The following is a 16,759-nucleotide window of genomic DNA, read 5'->3' on the forward strand; positions in this document are numbered from 1 at the left end:
TACATTATTTCGTTAATAAAATAAAATATGAATGATACGTTATTTTGAGTGATGTTCTATTTGAATTAAATTGAATGTGGCATTGCAATTATGTTAAGTGTATTTGACACAGCAGGGAAATATACCTATTGGTCTCATGGGTATGATTCTCAAAAACATGGCCATGTGTACTGTAATGCGTTTCTATATAATATAATTAAATGTACCCCACAAAAAAAATTCTGAATAAATGACGTGGCCAGAAACAAGGGTCATTTGACTGCATGAAAACATTCAGGAATAGAATCGTTCCAGTATCTGAATATCTTTATTCAATTCAGTGACTCATCGTCAACAGAACACCAGAAACAGGTTTAATCTCATTCTATGTTCATTAATGATGCAGGGTGGCTCAGTCACTGCTATACTATAACAATCATTGTCACCTTCTCCTGCCTTAACAAAGCATTCTAGTGTATTAACTCAAATGTGCTACAGATTTAGTTATTTAATTCAAAAAGATTTGATGTTAAAATACCATGAATAAAAAACAAAAACAAACTAACTGACCACAAGCTGCTGCTCTAACCAATCACACCATCACATGCCAAACTGCCTTTGGAATCAAACCCCCTTTCATTCACGTCCCTCTAATCCCTTTCCCTCATTACTAGAGTACACTTTCCCTTTGCCATCCTGTTTGATATTCCCTTCCCAACTCTTCTCCTGACTGCATTCCCGGTGACTCCGAGGCCTTCATCCCTCGTGCGCGAGGGCCAGTCGAGGCGGTTGACGGCGGCCGTCCCTCAGAACTCCTCCTCTGCGTTGCGGCAGCGCGCCTGCTTCAGCAGTGTGAGGCGGGCCAGCACCTCGCTCAGCGGCAGCTCTCCGTGGACCCTGTTGTCCCTCGTCCGTACGTTGACGCTGTTAGTCATCTTCTCCTTCTCCCCGACCACTGCCAAGGCACGAGGACACACGACAACAGAAAACACTGTGAGATGGCCGTGCTGCTCCAGACACAGCTAGCAGCACAGCAACAACCCCCCCCCCCGGGCCAACCCCCCGCTCAGCTCAGTGGAAGCCACTTGTCAGGCTTGGGAAGACAGTTTCAGTGGAGTCCCATGAGAACTGGATTCTGCCACATAGGAAAAGCCTTCCCCACTGGCCCCCCTGGCTGATTGACAGCTGGCTCAGGGCCAGGTTTCTGTGCCGTCATAATGATCACTGCGCAAGAATTCCTAATTTCCATGTCGGTGGCATGTGGCTGCATGTGGCTCAGGAGGCAGAGGGGTTTGGCTGGTAACCGGAAGGTTGCTATTTCGAGGTGTCGAGGTGTCCCTGAGCAAGACGCCTCACCCTAACTGCTCTTGACGAGCTGGCTGTTGCCCTGCATGGTTGACTCCGCAATCGGTGTGTGAGTGTGTGCATGAATGGGTGAATGTTAGGCAATATTGTAAGGCGCTTTGAGTGGCCACTGGTTAGATGCCTCTGTATAAATACAGTCATTTAGCCTTCAGCCCCTCCATATTTACTGCTATGCGGAGGAGATGAGGACGCGCTGCTTGAGGATATCGAGAATTGAGAATGCTTACCCAGTATAAAGTTGTACTGGGCCAACTGGGCATTGCGGATCTTCTTGTTTAGAAGGCAACTGGAGTCCAAGTCAGCTTCCGCCATGAAGCCTGCTTCAACAAACTGCTTACAAGTCTGAAAGGAAGAAGCACTGCTCTTGATCACAAGCTCAGACTGACAGACAACGAGGACGCAGAGAAAAGGTTCTAACCTGATTCAAATCAGAACTACTTTGAAGATGTCAATGAATGTTGTTGCAACAGACACACAACTAACTGTTTGTTGTGCTGCAAACAGAAGTACCTGGCTCGGGCTGGGCGGTATGAGATATAGCAGCTCATCATCATCATGATAATCAGAGGGGAACTTAAACATCGTAAAGTCAGCGTCTTCAGTCTGAGAACTGAAACAAGGTGTATGCCAATTTACGGCGTTACGACCAACTTCTGTGTCTGCATATTGTGAATCATCTGATGGGGCCCCTTGTGAAATGATTCAGTCTGTGTCTCATAATGAATAATATATTTAACGATTCATAATGATCGCCTATTCTTTCGCATCCAACAGCTGAAGCAGGGAGCAGGAATCCATCCACGAGCGCATCACAGAATCATGGCGTCGGCCGAGCGGAGAGACGCTCCACAGAGACACAAACACGCCACTCCATGCGTCTGTGTTGGGGGCGGGTCAGACCGGGGTGCGGGGCTCACCTTCTTGGCGTAGTCCTCACAGGTCGGGTTGACAGGCACGAACATCACCTGGCGCGGGGACAGCCACAGCGGCCTGGAGGAGGTGAACAGGGAGTATCAGGGAGAGGTTCCATGGCACAGGGGCACGCTGACTGAAGCAGAGACAGCAACCAAGGTGTTGCATTATAGATTCATGAGCCCTGGTGTTATGTTGTTAATAATGGGAGACGCTGGCGTTTGCATACCCCATCAGCAACTAGGGTGAAATACTCTGGGCGTGTGTGCATTCGTGTGTGTGTGTGTGTGTGTTCATTCGTGTGTGCGTGTGTGTGGGTGTAATTTTCTATGACATCCTTTTACTTCTACACCTGACTGACTAATTCTCCCATGTATTCCAATTCAATAGCATTTGTATTTGATAACAAACACTAACATTCAAATGTCCACCTGCACCGCACTTATATTACGTCAGCCATCGACCTTGGTTCGACATCCATGGAAATTCTTTGTTTGAAGAAGAACCCACACAACCAAAGCTTGATAAAAGGCATTGTGCCTCTCAGACGACCAGACGGAGGGAGACGACCTGAGCACCTCTTCCTTTAGCCTAACGAGCCGCAAGCAGCAGGATGCGCTCATTATCGTGATTATCAGCTATTTGAGATAAAGCTACACTGAAATAATTGCATTGCATTCTGCAAATTGATTCATTAGTATTATGACGACTTCAACTCTTCATCAAGGCACCCATAATGTGAGATAATCAAGGCGCCCTGAATGTAAATGTGAACGTAATTTTAATGTAAATGTACCATTTCCCTGCGTAGTTCTCAGTGAGGATGGCGATCATCCTCTCCACGGACCCCAGGATGGCTCGGTGGATGATGACCGGCCGGGCCTTGTCCTCGCCGTCCTTCCTGCAGACGACAAAGAGGCTCACTGAATCAGCTCTCCTCTAAAGCAGTGTTGAACACAGCAGTTTGTAATTCACTCGACCGCCCCAGGTTGAAACTGTTGACCATGTTCTGATTTAGATTTTTCTTGGTTATATTCATAATTATGCTCCTGAAATTAAATCAAGTTAATTACAAGATTAAAATGAATGAATTTATTAATGATACACCCTTGTCCATATCCTTGATCAATCAGTTACTCTTTAAATATGAATCAGTTCCCGGCTTAATCGATGCATTACCATTTAACTCCAACTTCCAAAATGACTAAATGTCTTATCTCATCAGATACATGTGGATTCAGATACATGTCATGGCATCATTAAACCATGATGGACACCTGTATGAGAGCACATGCTACCCACTTTGCATCCATCTACTAAAAGCAGTAAGACTTGTTCAAAAAGAGAACATCCACTGTGTCTCCATGTGTACTTTGTACGCTTTGCCTGACAGATTCAGTCTTCCTTGCTAGTTGAGTCTTGCAGAGTTCATGTAGAGTTCTATTACTCTTCCTATGTAGAGACTACCTGGAGGAACAAGTCAGCTGAGATCAAATTAGTCCACACACAGGAGGGGACCTGTCAGGGCCTTCAATGGAAGAAGAGTCAGTCTCTGGGGAGAATATCCTCCATCCAGGGTATTCGATTTCCTTGATTGAATGCCCTGACCATTTAACGGAACGAGAGTGAGTGAGTTAGTGTGGAAGCTGGAGTATTAAAATTATATTTTGCCTAAAGCGGAAAAATGGCCAGGGACACCCGCACTTATAGTTAGTGATTATTATCATTTTTGGGAGGTCCAAAAGGCCCAGTTCTGATAGGAACGGCTCTCCACTGACAGAGACAGAGACAGAGACAGAGACAGAGACAGAGACAGAGACAGAGACAGAGAGTTCAGGGGTTGGAAGAGAGGGGGTAGGAGAGAGAAGGTAGGGTTCATGTGTGTACACTGCGTCCGTGAGGTGACTCACCCCACAAAGTTCAGGTTGAAGCGGATTGGCAGCTGGAAGTCCAGCTGGATGGTGGCGCACTGGTGGTAGCGGCCAATCGCATCCTTGATCTGGATGTCGATCTGAAACGCAGACATAGACAAACATGTTTAACCTCAGAAAGGCACGTCGCGTCGACTTTTAAAGACGGCATCGACTGAATGTCTTTCTATCGAAGATTCAAGCTCACCCTTCCAGTATAGTATAGAGTAGTATAGTATAGATTAGTATAGTTAAGATAAAGATCCATGTGCAGTAGGAGCGGTCCTACCTTGGGTCCGTAGAAGGCCCCGTCCCCTGGGTTGAGTTTCCACGGCTCTCCAAACTCATTCAGGCTGTTCTCCAGTTGCTGCCCAGCAGGAGAGACAAGGAGAGACAAGGAGAAACGTCAGACCAGTGGCAGGGAGCACGTGACAAACGCCCTCATGGCAGTAGAACACGAGACATCTACACCACTGCTTTACATTAAGGGCATTTAGCAGACGCTTTTATCCAAAGCGACTACATTTGTCAGATATATATTGTTGTTTCTCCTTCTTCTGTCGCTCCAGTAAGGATGTTCATAGAACCAAGTGCCAAGCAACTAACAATCACTAGGTTAACCCATTCCCCGTATACAACAAAGATACATTAAGCGACAGAAAATGCAACATTCAATAAGCGCGTACATTAAGTGCCAGGATGTACAACATGCAATAAGCGTAAGAGGGGTATTTTTAGGAGAGTTAGGGAGGAGAAGGGGGCAGAGGGAGGATGCTACACAGTGCTGTCTGCTTCCAGAACATCACAACATTCCTTCCAGGTTTTGAATCTGAGCCATGTGTGCCATCACACTCATTTGATGTGACGGGCCCGACGACCAATCAGGTGGCCCAGTCCGAGCTCCCCCCGGGTGTGCCGCGGTGTTTACCTTCTCGGCCTGGTTCCACACGGCGACGTCCCCCAGGTACTTCTCGGGCCGCGTGGACAGGTGCAGCTGGAAGGAGAAGCCGAACACGTCGTAGACGCAGCGCAGGAAGTCCAGGCAGCCCTTCATCTCCGACTCGATCTGCACACGGACCAATCAGAGGCAGCGGCTCATTGGAACATCCCACTGTCAATTTGATATGTTGAATAAAATAAAACAGCAGACTGACTTTCCCTTCCAACCTCTGATGTATTCTTGAGACTGATTTCCTTATTAATGTATATACAATTATTAAAGTAAAACCTGCTCCACCTGCTCAAAACCTGCTCACCTGCTCCATGGTGCAGAAGATGTGGGCGTCGTCCTGCTGGAAGCGCCGCACCCTGGTGAGGCCGGTGAGCGCCCCCGACAGCTCGTTGCGGTGCAGCACCCCGAAGTCGGCCAGCCGCAAGGGCAGCTCCCGCCAGGACCGGGGCCGGTGGTTGAACATCAGGCTGGGGGGAGGGGAGGGGGGTATTTTTTCTTAAATACATTGCAATACATCTTTTACTTTTCCTTCATATTGTCTTAAGTATCTGTTTAATTGTTTATAACACATTTTTTTTTACTTGGCCTTTGTTTTCTTCTATTTATCTATTTTCTTTTATTATTTTATCTTATCTATTGTATGACAATGTTTCTATGTGAAGCACAAAAAAGTTGCCCGCCTTGCCTTTAATGGAGGGGGGGGTCCGAGACGCTCATGAGTCAGCTGGTTGATCAGAGATAAGGTGGTCCTTTATCAATAACTTAACCATACCCAGAAGAGAAACCATGGGTGCATTTGACCGGAGTGCACACACTTTATGGATTATGTTTCTCATGTAGACATCCATGGAGATCATCTTTAATAGAAGAACAAACGCTGTGTCTTCCCCACATTGTTCCCACAACATCCTATCTGTTGTTCTATCTGCATGTTTTCGAAGCAGTGATCCTGATTTGAAGAGATCATGGTTCCTCCTTTCAGATTCGTGAGCAGTTTGTGGAAGCGTCATGGCAGAAGCGGAGTTGGACCCCAGCTGACTTTCAACAAATTGAGGGATTAACCGGCTGTTCCCCGGGCTATGTGAGAGGACCGGACTCACGCATGAGCGTTCAGGAGATCAACATTACGCAACCTCAGAAACCGGGCTTCCCCTCCATTATGTTATCACACTTCACACAATAAATAATATTAGGATATAGAGAACGAGATATCTACCAACCTCTTTCCATCCATCTCTCTCTATATAGTTATATATAGAATCATACTGTGGAATGTCATTATGTTATATATAAATATACATCTCGTTTTGAAGGTTACAAAGTAATTTGTCAGAGAGTGTGGGAGGAGGAGGAGGAGGAGGAGGAGGAGGAGGAGGAGGTACCAGTGTCCGGGACAGTTCATGGGCTTCAGGGCAAAGACGTCGTCCTCCACGGGGAAGGAGAACATGTTGTCGCTGTAGTGCTGCCAGTGGCCCGACGTCTCCCACAGCTTGCTGTTGTAGATGTTGGGCGAGGACACCTCCTGGAAGCCTCTCCTCCAGTATTCATCCTGGAGAGGAGACCCACATGACACTCATTATCTATAATTGATAGTTGAGGACATAGTTCTGTCCAAGCATCACCACAGCATGATACACTACTGAGCTAGGGCGGCATGTGGCTCAGGAGATATAGCGAGCTGGCTGGTAACCGGAATGTCGCGTTGAGTTGTCCCTGAGCAAGACACCTCACCCTGACTGCTCCTGACGAGCTGGCTGTCGCCTTGCATGGTTGACACTGTCGTCGGTATGTGAATTTGTAAATGAATGGGTGAATGTGAGGCAGTATTGAATGGCGCTTTGCGTGGCCACTGGTTGGAAAAACGCTGTATAAATGCAGTCCATTCACAATTTTCCCATTAAACAGAGAGGACTGGTTTCCCACTGGCTGGCAGCGGGGATGGAAACCCAGTCACGGTGTTCCTATAGATAGAGCGGTGGGGGCCTCCTCTCTCAGAGGAGTGCGACGCCGCCGGCGGACTTCCCCCAGACCACTTAGGAGAGAGAGTGAGTCACTCCAGGAGAGGGGCCACCAACTGCCCCGCTGGCACAGACGCATAGCCATGCAGGAGACCGGATGTTTACCGGGGCCGCGGCCAGGGAGAAGCAAACACCAGGGTGCGGCTGAGTAATCTGTTGGCTCGCTCTCCCGACCCCGCCCCGGCGGAACAAAAGGTACGGAGGTGCGGCTGACGTCCACCGCACCTCGATGTGTACGGACGATGAGGGCAGGGACGCAGCGGCCTTGTGGAGCCGCTTATCGGCAGCGTGTGTGAGGGAGGGTCCGTCTGTACAGACGTGTGAACGTTGCGCGGAGGTCCGTCTCTGTACAGACGTGTGTACCATGTGTGAGAGGTCTGTCTCTCTCTGTACAGACATGTGCATGTTGTGTGAGGTCCGTCTCTGTACAGACGCGTGTTGGGTCTGGAGGCCAACAGCCACAAATCACACTCCGATAATCCATTTGTTGTGGGAGTCAGAGCGCTGCCTTGTGTCGTTAGCGGCCCCGTCAGCCTCAAATGAGTCTCTGGTGCGAGACATTGTGAGACCCAACGCTGATAAAACGCGGTGAACTTGATGTTAACTTTGGCTAATCCAAGAAAGGCACCTTCTAAAGAAAGATACGGTGGCTTTGGTGACCACTTCTTTGACTCAAAGAAATGGGAGTCCATTTGTATTCATTCATATCTGCTCAGAGTCCTTCACCTATTCTACTTCAACAGCCCAGATTTTAATGAGGGAGAGACGCTGTGCGTTCTGACTGGAAGGCCGATATGCATAACAATGACGGGCGTCTTTGGAGCAGCTGATGAGGGCTCTCTCAGTGTGGGAGGCTGGCTGGAGAGCTCCTGTTGTTGGCCTTATAGGTATAAGAGTCTGCCCACCACGGAGCCTCACCGGCGGTCCCAACAAGGGGAAAATCAGCGGCTCCTGGGGTAATTATCAGGCAGACCTTCTCAACAGACCATACTGTGTGCCTTTGTGATTGCACCGGTCAGCGCCGCACAAATCGGCCAATCAGGACGGGGAAAGCTACAAGATGTTCTATAAGTGTTCTGTTTTCAACCTTTGTAGATCGCAGGCACCCAGGATGAAGTCTGTTTAACATGCATTTAACACTTAAGAATTTCTATGAGGTTATTTTAGGAACATATTCTGAATATATAAAATTCAGTTGAATATCAATATTCCTTATTTTATATTTAGCTTGTTTGAGCCATACGCATATATTTTACATTTGAAAAAATTTAACAACACAGCGCTTTTTTGCTCCCAAACGTGGCTCATTGTCATACCAAACATATCCCAGATCAAATTTACACCGGATTTCTCCTTCAACCAATTGTTTTTACGGGTTATTTTTAATTATACAGCTTTTTAACTGAAAAAGGTATGAGTGTTAGCTAAAACTTAAAAGCACATTTCAGTTTTTTTTTTTATATATTGATATTTTCCTGATGTTTTCCACTCACTAGAGCATCCTTGAAAGAACCTTAATACACGTTTCTACTGAAGGTACCACTAATTGATAACCTTATTTTGTTATTTTCCACTGCAGTCATCACAATGGAGGGCAATTATTCACACTACCAAGTGGAGCAATTAGTCCCCCAATTAACCCAGGATTAGTCCCCCCCTACTTAATTAACTCGAGAGGGAAATAAGAGGATTCTAATAGGTCTGAGCACAAAACAATGGGCTGTGGGAGGGTGTAATGATGATCCAGGCGGCTGGAGCCTGGAGTCTGGAGCCTACCCTGATGAACTCGGTGAGGGTGTTGTAGATGAAGGCCCCGCGGGGCATGAAGAAACAGCTCCCTGGACTCAGGTCGTGGAAGAAGAACAGCTCCTGGTCCTGGGAGGGGGGGAAAGAGAGCCAGAGCCAGAGAAACAGAGAGAGAGAAAGAGAGAGAGAGAGAGAGAGAGACAGACCAAAGATACGTCAGCCATCTCTAACTTACATTACAGGCTCCTGGTGAAGTATCAGTACAATACAAAAAACACTACGAAGAGTATACAATCATATCCATTCAACCTGACCCTTTTGTTATGAGGATATGTTTCATCAAAGACAAAAGTACCTTGTCTTTCGGTACCATTGAGAAAGAGATCGCTGCGCTACCATGAATAACTACTTTCACTTAACCAATAGGGTTTTTTCAGGTCAATGATATGAAAGCAAAAAACAAATCCTAGGAATACAATTCAAGTTGGTCTATATGTCAGTCCACACTTTATAAGATATAGAAGTATCGTTATATTACTAGCAGAAAAATGTCCACGAAATGTTTTGGTTCCTAGTATTTCGACCTCAACGACTCTTGTTATAGACAGTGTACAGTATATTGCTCCATCCAAGTCTTTCCGTATATCCAAGCCTGTATGTACTGGAGTGTGTGTATGCAACAGACAAGATGCTCAGATCTTCAGTCCAACCTGGTGGTGTCCCTGCCACTTCACACCCATCGGCTCTTACTCCGCCAGGAGTGAGCGGTTCAGTCTGGGGTGGAATGAGGAGATCTGCGCGCTAATAAGAGCCAAGGTCTCCCGTGGAGACCACAGAACCGTCCTGGGGAACCAGCTGGGCGCTCAGATGGCTCACAGATTTCACATACAGCGCCATTTATTAGCGGGGGAACACCGCCCTCTACTGGTGCGATTCATCAACAAAAGCAGTTGTTTTTTTTAAAAGGCGACAAACCAACAGTGTTGGGGCGATGTTTGAGCTACACTGGCTGTGCTACAAGCTAACCGAGCAAAATGAGTGAGGCACAGAGGGTGCAATTAGCACCTAAAAACAGGGAAAGGGGGACACAGGCACTGAAATTAAACAACCACCAACAGAACCAAAAAACAAATTCTGTTTGTGATTTGTTGTTGTCGCTTGCCATAGTTTAACTCTGTTTTCTTAACAACAGAGCTTGGCGTTCCATAAGATCTTAATGACAGGCTTTATACACCCATTTGTCGAAGCTCTTGAAAAATTTATACCGCACACATTCCTACAACCATTAAATCACGGCAAGTTGTAGGGGTCGGCCAGGAGTCAAACATCTGGATCAGGGAGAACGCAACACACGTTATCAGCAGAACCCAACGATGGAACCAGCAGAAACATCAGAACCAGCAGAACCCAACGATGGAACCATGGCCCTCCAGGGGACCCCCCCCCCCCCGGACGGGCCCCTCAGACCGTCCCCCGGCGGCTGCCTTTCAGAACCCCCACCTTGCCGATCTTGCGGTGGTCTCGGTTCCGGGCCTCCTCCTGGAAGACCTCCCACTCCTTCAGCATCTTGGTGTCAGGGAAGGAGATGCCGTAGACCCTCTGGAGCGTCTCCATGTCCGCGCGGCCCTCCCAGTACGTGGCCGAGTTCTGGGGGGACGGGGGAGAGGCACTTTAACAAAGACTATCAGGGATGGATGACCTTTGACCTCCAGACAAGGGATGTCAAAGGTCATTGTGAGGATCTTCTATCGAAGGACGTATTGAAGTACAGAAGGTCCATTGGAGTGCTTCTACTCATGAGGATCAGATAATTAAGAAAAATGTATATTAAACAAATATGTAGAAAGAAAGAGTGAGGAGCGAATACAATGACTTGTAAACAAGGAATAAATAATTCCTTCTTTCGTCTACAAATGAGCCTACTCCTGGACTACTCCTCGTAGTCCAGGAGTGTGGACCACAGAGCTGGTAGGTTTACTATAAACCAGATCAAGTAAAACGAGGAAGGGAATGCCAATTGGAGCTCAAAAACTGTACCACATTTTTTCCGGTTTGTTTTTCGGCAAACACAAAGTACCGCTGTATGATTGCTTTGCAAATATTGCTTTTTAGAAAAGATTGCTTGGAAAGTGGGAGCCCCAAACTCACAAAGCTGAACAAGATTGCTGCGACATGCATTGTATAACAATGAAAACAAATCACACCACCGCTGGACAGGAACCACATAATCACTCCCAGGAGCGGCTCTATTCTAGGAACCGTTTCCCCACAGACCTTGTAGATCTTTAGGGCCTTGATCTTGCCGGTGTGCCTGACATGGGGCCCTCTGCATAGGTCAATCAGTGGCCCACATCTACAAGAGGAACACACAGAGGGTCAGAGCGCTGTGGCAGCGAGCTGGACGCGTGCGTCTGCGTTGGAGGTCCACCTGCCTGTAGACCGTGGTGGTGGGCGTGGTCACTTTCTCGTTGAGGATACGACACTTGAACTTGTTGTACTGCAAGAGAAAAGTGGTTTATTTTAGTCAATCGCTCTGGAGAATAGGCAATCACACACAGTAAAATACATACTCTAAAAACATCTCTCTGATGAAAAGTGTATTTGACAAAGTGCCGAGCACAAACGTGGCCAAAGAAAAGTACTGACAAGATGATTGTTCATCAGAAGCACAATTCAGAATCTGTAGTTTTGGAATACCCATTTTCAATTATTTGTGTAGTACATCTAATGTATACAATTGCTGCCAAGTATATTTAACGTATAATGGACAGCGAGCTGGTCATTATCGGCACAAGTTTGCGATAATGACTCCTCGTTAGCCTCTTATTAGCTGCTACGTACTACTAAGAAAAGAATAATTGGACCAAAAATAATTCATGTATTCAAAAAAAAATCCTTATTCCGATTCAGCGGTTTGCAAAAGCGTCGTTATCCACGGCCAGTTATTCATAGCAGCGGTCTGCTACACAGAAACAACATAACGCTGTGTGCCGTGACTGACCAATCAGAACAGAGTATTCAACAAAGCTATCTCATAAGTATCACATCAATGGTTGAGCGTGTCTCTGGCCCACCATACACCCTGACCTGGGGGGCGTTCTCACCTTGAACATCTCCAGCAGCGTCTCTTTGCTGACCTCCAACCTCTCAAAGGGCTGCTTGTCCTTCACCACCGCCTTGCAGAGAGACTCCAGCGCTCCGAACTCTGTGCTGGACACGCCCCTGAGACCCCAACAGAACCAATCGTTAGAGAACTCTGTGCTGGACACGCCCCTGAGACCCCAACAGAACCAATCGTTAGAGAACTCTGTGCTGGACACGCCCCTGAGACCCCAACAGAACCAATCGTGAGAGAACTCTGTGCTGGACACGCCCCTGAGACCCCAACAGAACCAATCGTTAGAGAACTCTGTGCTGGACACGCCCCTGAGACCCCAACAGAACCAATCGTTAGAGAACTCTGTGCTGGACACGCCCCTGAGACCCCAACAGAACCAATCGTTAGAGAACTCTGTGCTGGACACGCCCCTGAGACCGCACACAGAACCATTGAAGCCTCAATGTCACGTCTCCTGCTGTCAACCACTACTACTTAATGTTATTTTCCTTTTTGTCAACAATATCCGCAGATACTTTGTTTTCTTGAAAATATAAATCTTGAAATAAAGACTGAAATCCTACATCTAGGCTTACAGTAAAATGTGAAAAAGCTTGCTTGATATTCTACAATTAACAAGCATAAAACCTGTATTAATACAATAATTATACTTAAGTAATACCTTTAGTTTAATTCATTGAAATTGAATTGAAAACTGAAGGTGAGTTCAAAGCCCAGACCCCAACAGAACCAATCGTGAGAGAACTCTGTGCTGGACACGCCCCTGAGACCCCAACAGAACCAATCGTTAGAGAACTCTGTGCTGGACACGCCCCTGAGACCCCAACAGAACCAATCGTTAGAGAACTCTGTGCTGGACACGCCCCTGAGACCCCAACAGAACCAATCGTTAGAGAACTCTGTGCTGGACACGCCCCTGAGACCGCACACAGAACCATTGAAGCCTCAATGTCACGTCTCCTGCTGTCAACCACTACTACTTAATGTTATTTTCCTTTTTGTCAACAATATCCGCAGATACTTTGTTTTCTTGAAAATATAAATCTTGAAATAAAGACTGAAATCCTACATCTAGGCTTACAGTAAAATGTGAAAAAGCTTGCTTGATATTCTACAATTAACAAGCATAAAACCTGTATTAATACAATAATTATACTTAAGTAATACCTTTAGTTTAATTCATTGAAATTGAATTGAAAACTGAAGGTGAGTTCAAAGCCCAGGGACACACATCTGTCTATCGAGGAATATGTCCTAATAAACAGGTACTCACGCCTGTCCGTCCATGAACATGTCGTAGTAGAAGCCGTTCTCGATGGGGGGTCCGTAGCAGAGGCAGCCCCCGTAGAAGCGCTCCATGGCCTCCCCAAGGATGTGGGCACTGGAGTGCCAATACACCTGCAGACCAGACCGACCGGATCAGACCAGACCAGACCAGACCCAGGGTAAGACCAGATCAGATCGTAGCCTAAAGCCATCCCGGGTCCACTATATTCTGTTCCTTCATGTATTCCCTCTATCATAAAATAGATTACATTACGGCTAATGGCACTAGGAATTGCATAACAATTTTGGTCAAAATGTAACAAAAAATTACACAAATAAATAATAACGGTCCAAACATAAAGTGTGAACATGAAGTGTTAAGCATTTTTCATCACAACCTACATGAAGAACCCAGCCCGCTGCTGAATGTTAAAAACTAAAACTGTTCTTTGTGTGAAAGTCCAAAATAAGAAGCGTTATTTTCGTACTCCACTCAGACGGAGCGCAGCGTGCGACCGGTCTGCGCTTTAAACAACGACCAGTTATACGCTAACCTAGTGGTTACCCTGGGAACGGGTGACAACGGACACAGTGGATCGGCCTACCAGGAGACACCAGGCTCTTCAGCTCTCTCTGCGCTCACTCACTCACACTAACACACTAACACAATCACTCACACACTCACACACTAACACAATCACTCACACACTAACACAATCACTCACACACTCACACACTAACACAATCACTCACACACTAACACACTAACACAATCACTCACACACTAACACACTCACTCACACTTGCTCAAACCAGGGGATCAAACCCAGGCCTCTATGGACCCAGAATGCCCCGGAGGTGGTGCTGTTCCCCCTCCCACGACCCGACACTCACCGCCTGGGCGTCTGGGCTGTCGAAGCGCAGGACCTCCAGGGAGCAGTCCGCCTCCAGGGGGCGGTCCAGGTCCCACAGCTCGCCGTTGACCCGGGAGATCACAGCGTTGTCCGCCAAGCCCTGACTGGGACACACTGACCGGGTTACACACCAGAGCCCAACGCAACACCAGAGACCCCCCTCATACCAGAGACCACTCTCATACCAGAGACCGCCTCCACACCAGAGACCCCCCCTCATACCAGAGACCACGACCACACCATTTCTCCATGTTTTAAGATTTATATTTCAACTGCTTGTTCATTTTCTCGTTTTGTAGCTTTCAGAATTTAAACTTGCTCATGTACTTGGGTACTTTTCTGAGTACCCCCTGCAGTACTCCGAAGTACCCCTAGGGGTAGGCGTACCCCCATTTGAGAACCACTGGCTTGGAGCCCCGCTACTGTCCTCATAGATTCACTGACCTTGATCTTACATGGCTTGTTTTTTTTTAATGCAGATCCCACACTATAAATAGCATCACATCACTGGCTACTCATTTAGGACCATGACAAACCGCAATCGAAATAACCTGCGTGGGTCAGCCTGGTTCCAGTCTTTGTGAGCTCATAGCCTAAAGCCTTTTTTACATTTGCTGTGCGTGAACCAAAACCGCCATAATGACATGTAGCGCGTGTCCCTCACTTCTGAGAACTGATAAAAACAGAGACTATAAACACCAAGGCCGTCATGAGGTTTCCTGAACATTGGCCACTCAAAGCGCATTACAATACTGCCTAACAATCACCCATTCATGTACACACCGATGGTGGAGTCAACCACACAGGGCAACAGCCGGCTCAGTGAGGGTGAGGCGTCTCGCTCAGGGACACCTCCTCACTCAGCTAGGAGGAGCCGGGGATCGAACCAGCAACCTACCGGTTAGCAGCCAACCCGCTCTACCACCTGAGCCACATGCCGCCCCCCCAAAGAAAAGGAGCCAGTCCGAGCAGCCGCTCACCTGACCCCGCAGGCCAGCTGGTAGGGGGTGCTGGCCCAGGCCACGCCCTCCACCTTGCGTCCGTCCGGCAGCGCCACGGTGATGGGGTGGGCATCGGCGGCACGCCGGGCCAGCAGGGTGTCGCTCTCCTTCTTCAGCCGCTCGTACATCGCCAGGCGCTCAGCGATGAAGGCGGGCGACGGGCTCAGCTGAGGACCGGGAATTGGAGAACCACGTCAGCATCAACAACAACCACATTACCACGATCCACTCGCTCACGTCTACTTGGTTCTACCACCTCTGAGGAGCACTGCACGGCTCTGGTTTATTGCAAAGGATTGTGGGTATTAGCCTTTACACTTATGTGCCAGTTTTACATTCTCACACACAGGCCACCTTAGTGGAAGGCTGCCCTAGCCCCTGAGCAAGGTCCTATTACCTTACAAGGGAGGTGATATCATGGACAGCATTTTAAGGATGTTCTCTAGACAAGTCCTCAGTGTGGTTGATAATAAGAGTCCCACTACACTGTTTTTTAAGAGCAAAACACACATGGTCCTACATATACACACATATCATGCAATGTTTTGCTAAAAGAAATTCGCTGGTAAGGAGATGAGGTTAGCCATGGTTAGGATGGAAGGTAGTGATAGAGGATGTGTATGGGGGCTGTACGGGATGGTCTAGTCACCTCTTTCAGACCTACAGCACCCTGGCCCTTGTCCTGCTTCTTCTCCTTCTTCACCTTTTCACTTGGCATTGCCTCGGAAGAAGAGGAGGTCACCTGAAACGAGCAGAGAAGGGGCCCATGTCAGCGGTCTGGAACCATACTATATTTACGGTCATGGTAAATTAATTTGCACAACAATAGATGAGTTGACACTGTGCGTCAGATCTATTCATGTTAGTGGAGTTGCGACACAGTGGTCCTTCAGTAGTTTCAGTACAGAGCTACTAATGTGCTTTCATATCATTAGAGATAGCACCAGTTCAGCCACGGCTGTTACGGCAGCTACCTGGGTCTTTGCGCGGCGGCTTGGTTCGGGTTTCTGGTTTTCCTTGGAGGTACTGGAGGTACCGGGGGTAACGGGGCCTCCTAACGGCTTCTTGCCCGCCGCCTCCAGTTGCCGCTCCGCCTGCAGACCTCTCCGGAGGTGCACCAGCCGGTACTTCAGCTTCTCGTTCTCCCCTCGCAGTCTCTCCAGCTCCGGCGTAACGACCGGAGCGCTGGAGACGTTCTTAGCCCCGATGAGTCCATCACGCAGATGAATGATCTCCTGGGTGAGACGCTGGATCTTATTCTCCTGGCAAGCCAAACGTGCTGCCATGCACTCCGCCATCTTTAAACTGCTGTCACTGTGTTATGTGTGGAGAATTGCGCCCCCACGCATGTGGTCAACGTGGTCCAGATATGACTCGGGGTTTAACCCTCTCTACCCCAAGCGCATCTTTAAAATGTGGGCAACGTGTTTTTATAACGTAATAGGATAATTTAACATTTTAAATGAACCTAATTGCACGCGTTTTGTCGTTTCTATAACCTCTGTTAAGCATCACTTGAATAATTAAAACGATATACATCGGTCTTCAGACAGTGTAGTAGCGGGAGGCCGGCGGTAG

The 16,759-nt window shown here is 47.7% G+C and overlaps 1 protein-coding gene across 1 annotated transcript; it reads right to left on the reverse strand.

Annotated features, from left to right (window-relative positions):
- Nucleotides 1-288: 288 nt before the first annotated feature.
- On the reverse strand, nucleotides 289-16,520 carry tars3 (threonyl-tRNA synthetase 3). Its single transcript, XM_060072235.1, has 19 exons — nucleotides 16,156-16,520; nucleotides 15,831-15,923; nucleotides 15,161-15,348; nucleotides 14,161-14,284; nucleotides 13,274-13,398; nucleotides 11,987-12,104; nucleotides 11,315-11,379; nucleotides 11,157-11,235; nucleotides 10,383-10,529; nucleotides 8,913-9,011; nucleotides 6,501-6,667; nucleotides 5,423-5,585; nucleotides 5,095-5,232; nucleotides 4,456-4,533; nucleotides 4,167-4,267; nucleotides 3,053-3,157; nucleotides 2,262-2,334; nucleotides 1,572-1,686; nucleotides 289-934 (listed from the first exon to the last, which is right to left on the reverse strand). Exons 1-19 carry the CDS (start codon nucleotides 16,477-16,479, stop codon nucleotides 786-788), a joined length of 2,451 nt encoding a protein of 816 aa, XP_059928218.1. The 5' UTR covers nucleotides 16,480-16,520; the 3' UTR covers nucleotides 289-785.
- Nucleotides 16,521-16,759: the final 239 nt, after the last annotated feature.

This window comes from Gadus macrocephalus, chromosome 14 (assembly GCF_031168955.1).
Source record: "Gadus macrocephalus chromosome 14, ASM3116895v1".
NCBI lineage: Eukaryota > Metazoa > Chordata > Actinopteri > Gadiformes > Gadidae > Gadus > Gadus macrocephalus.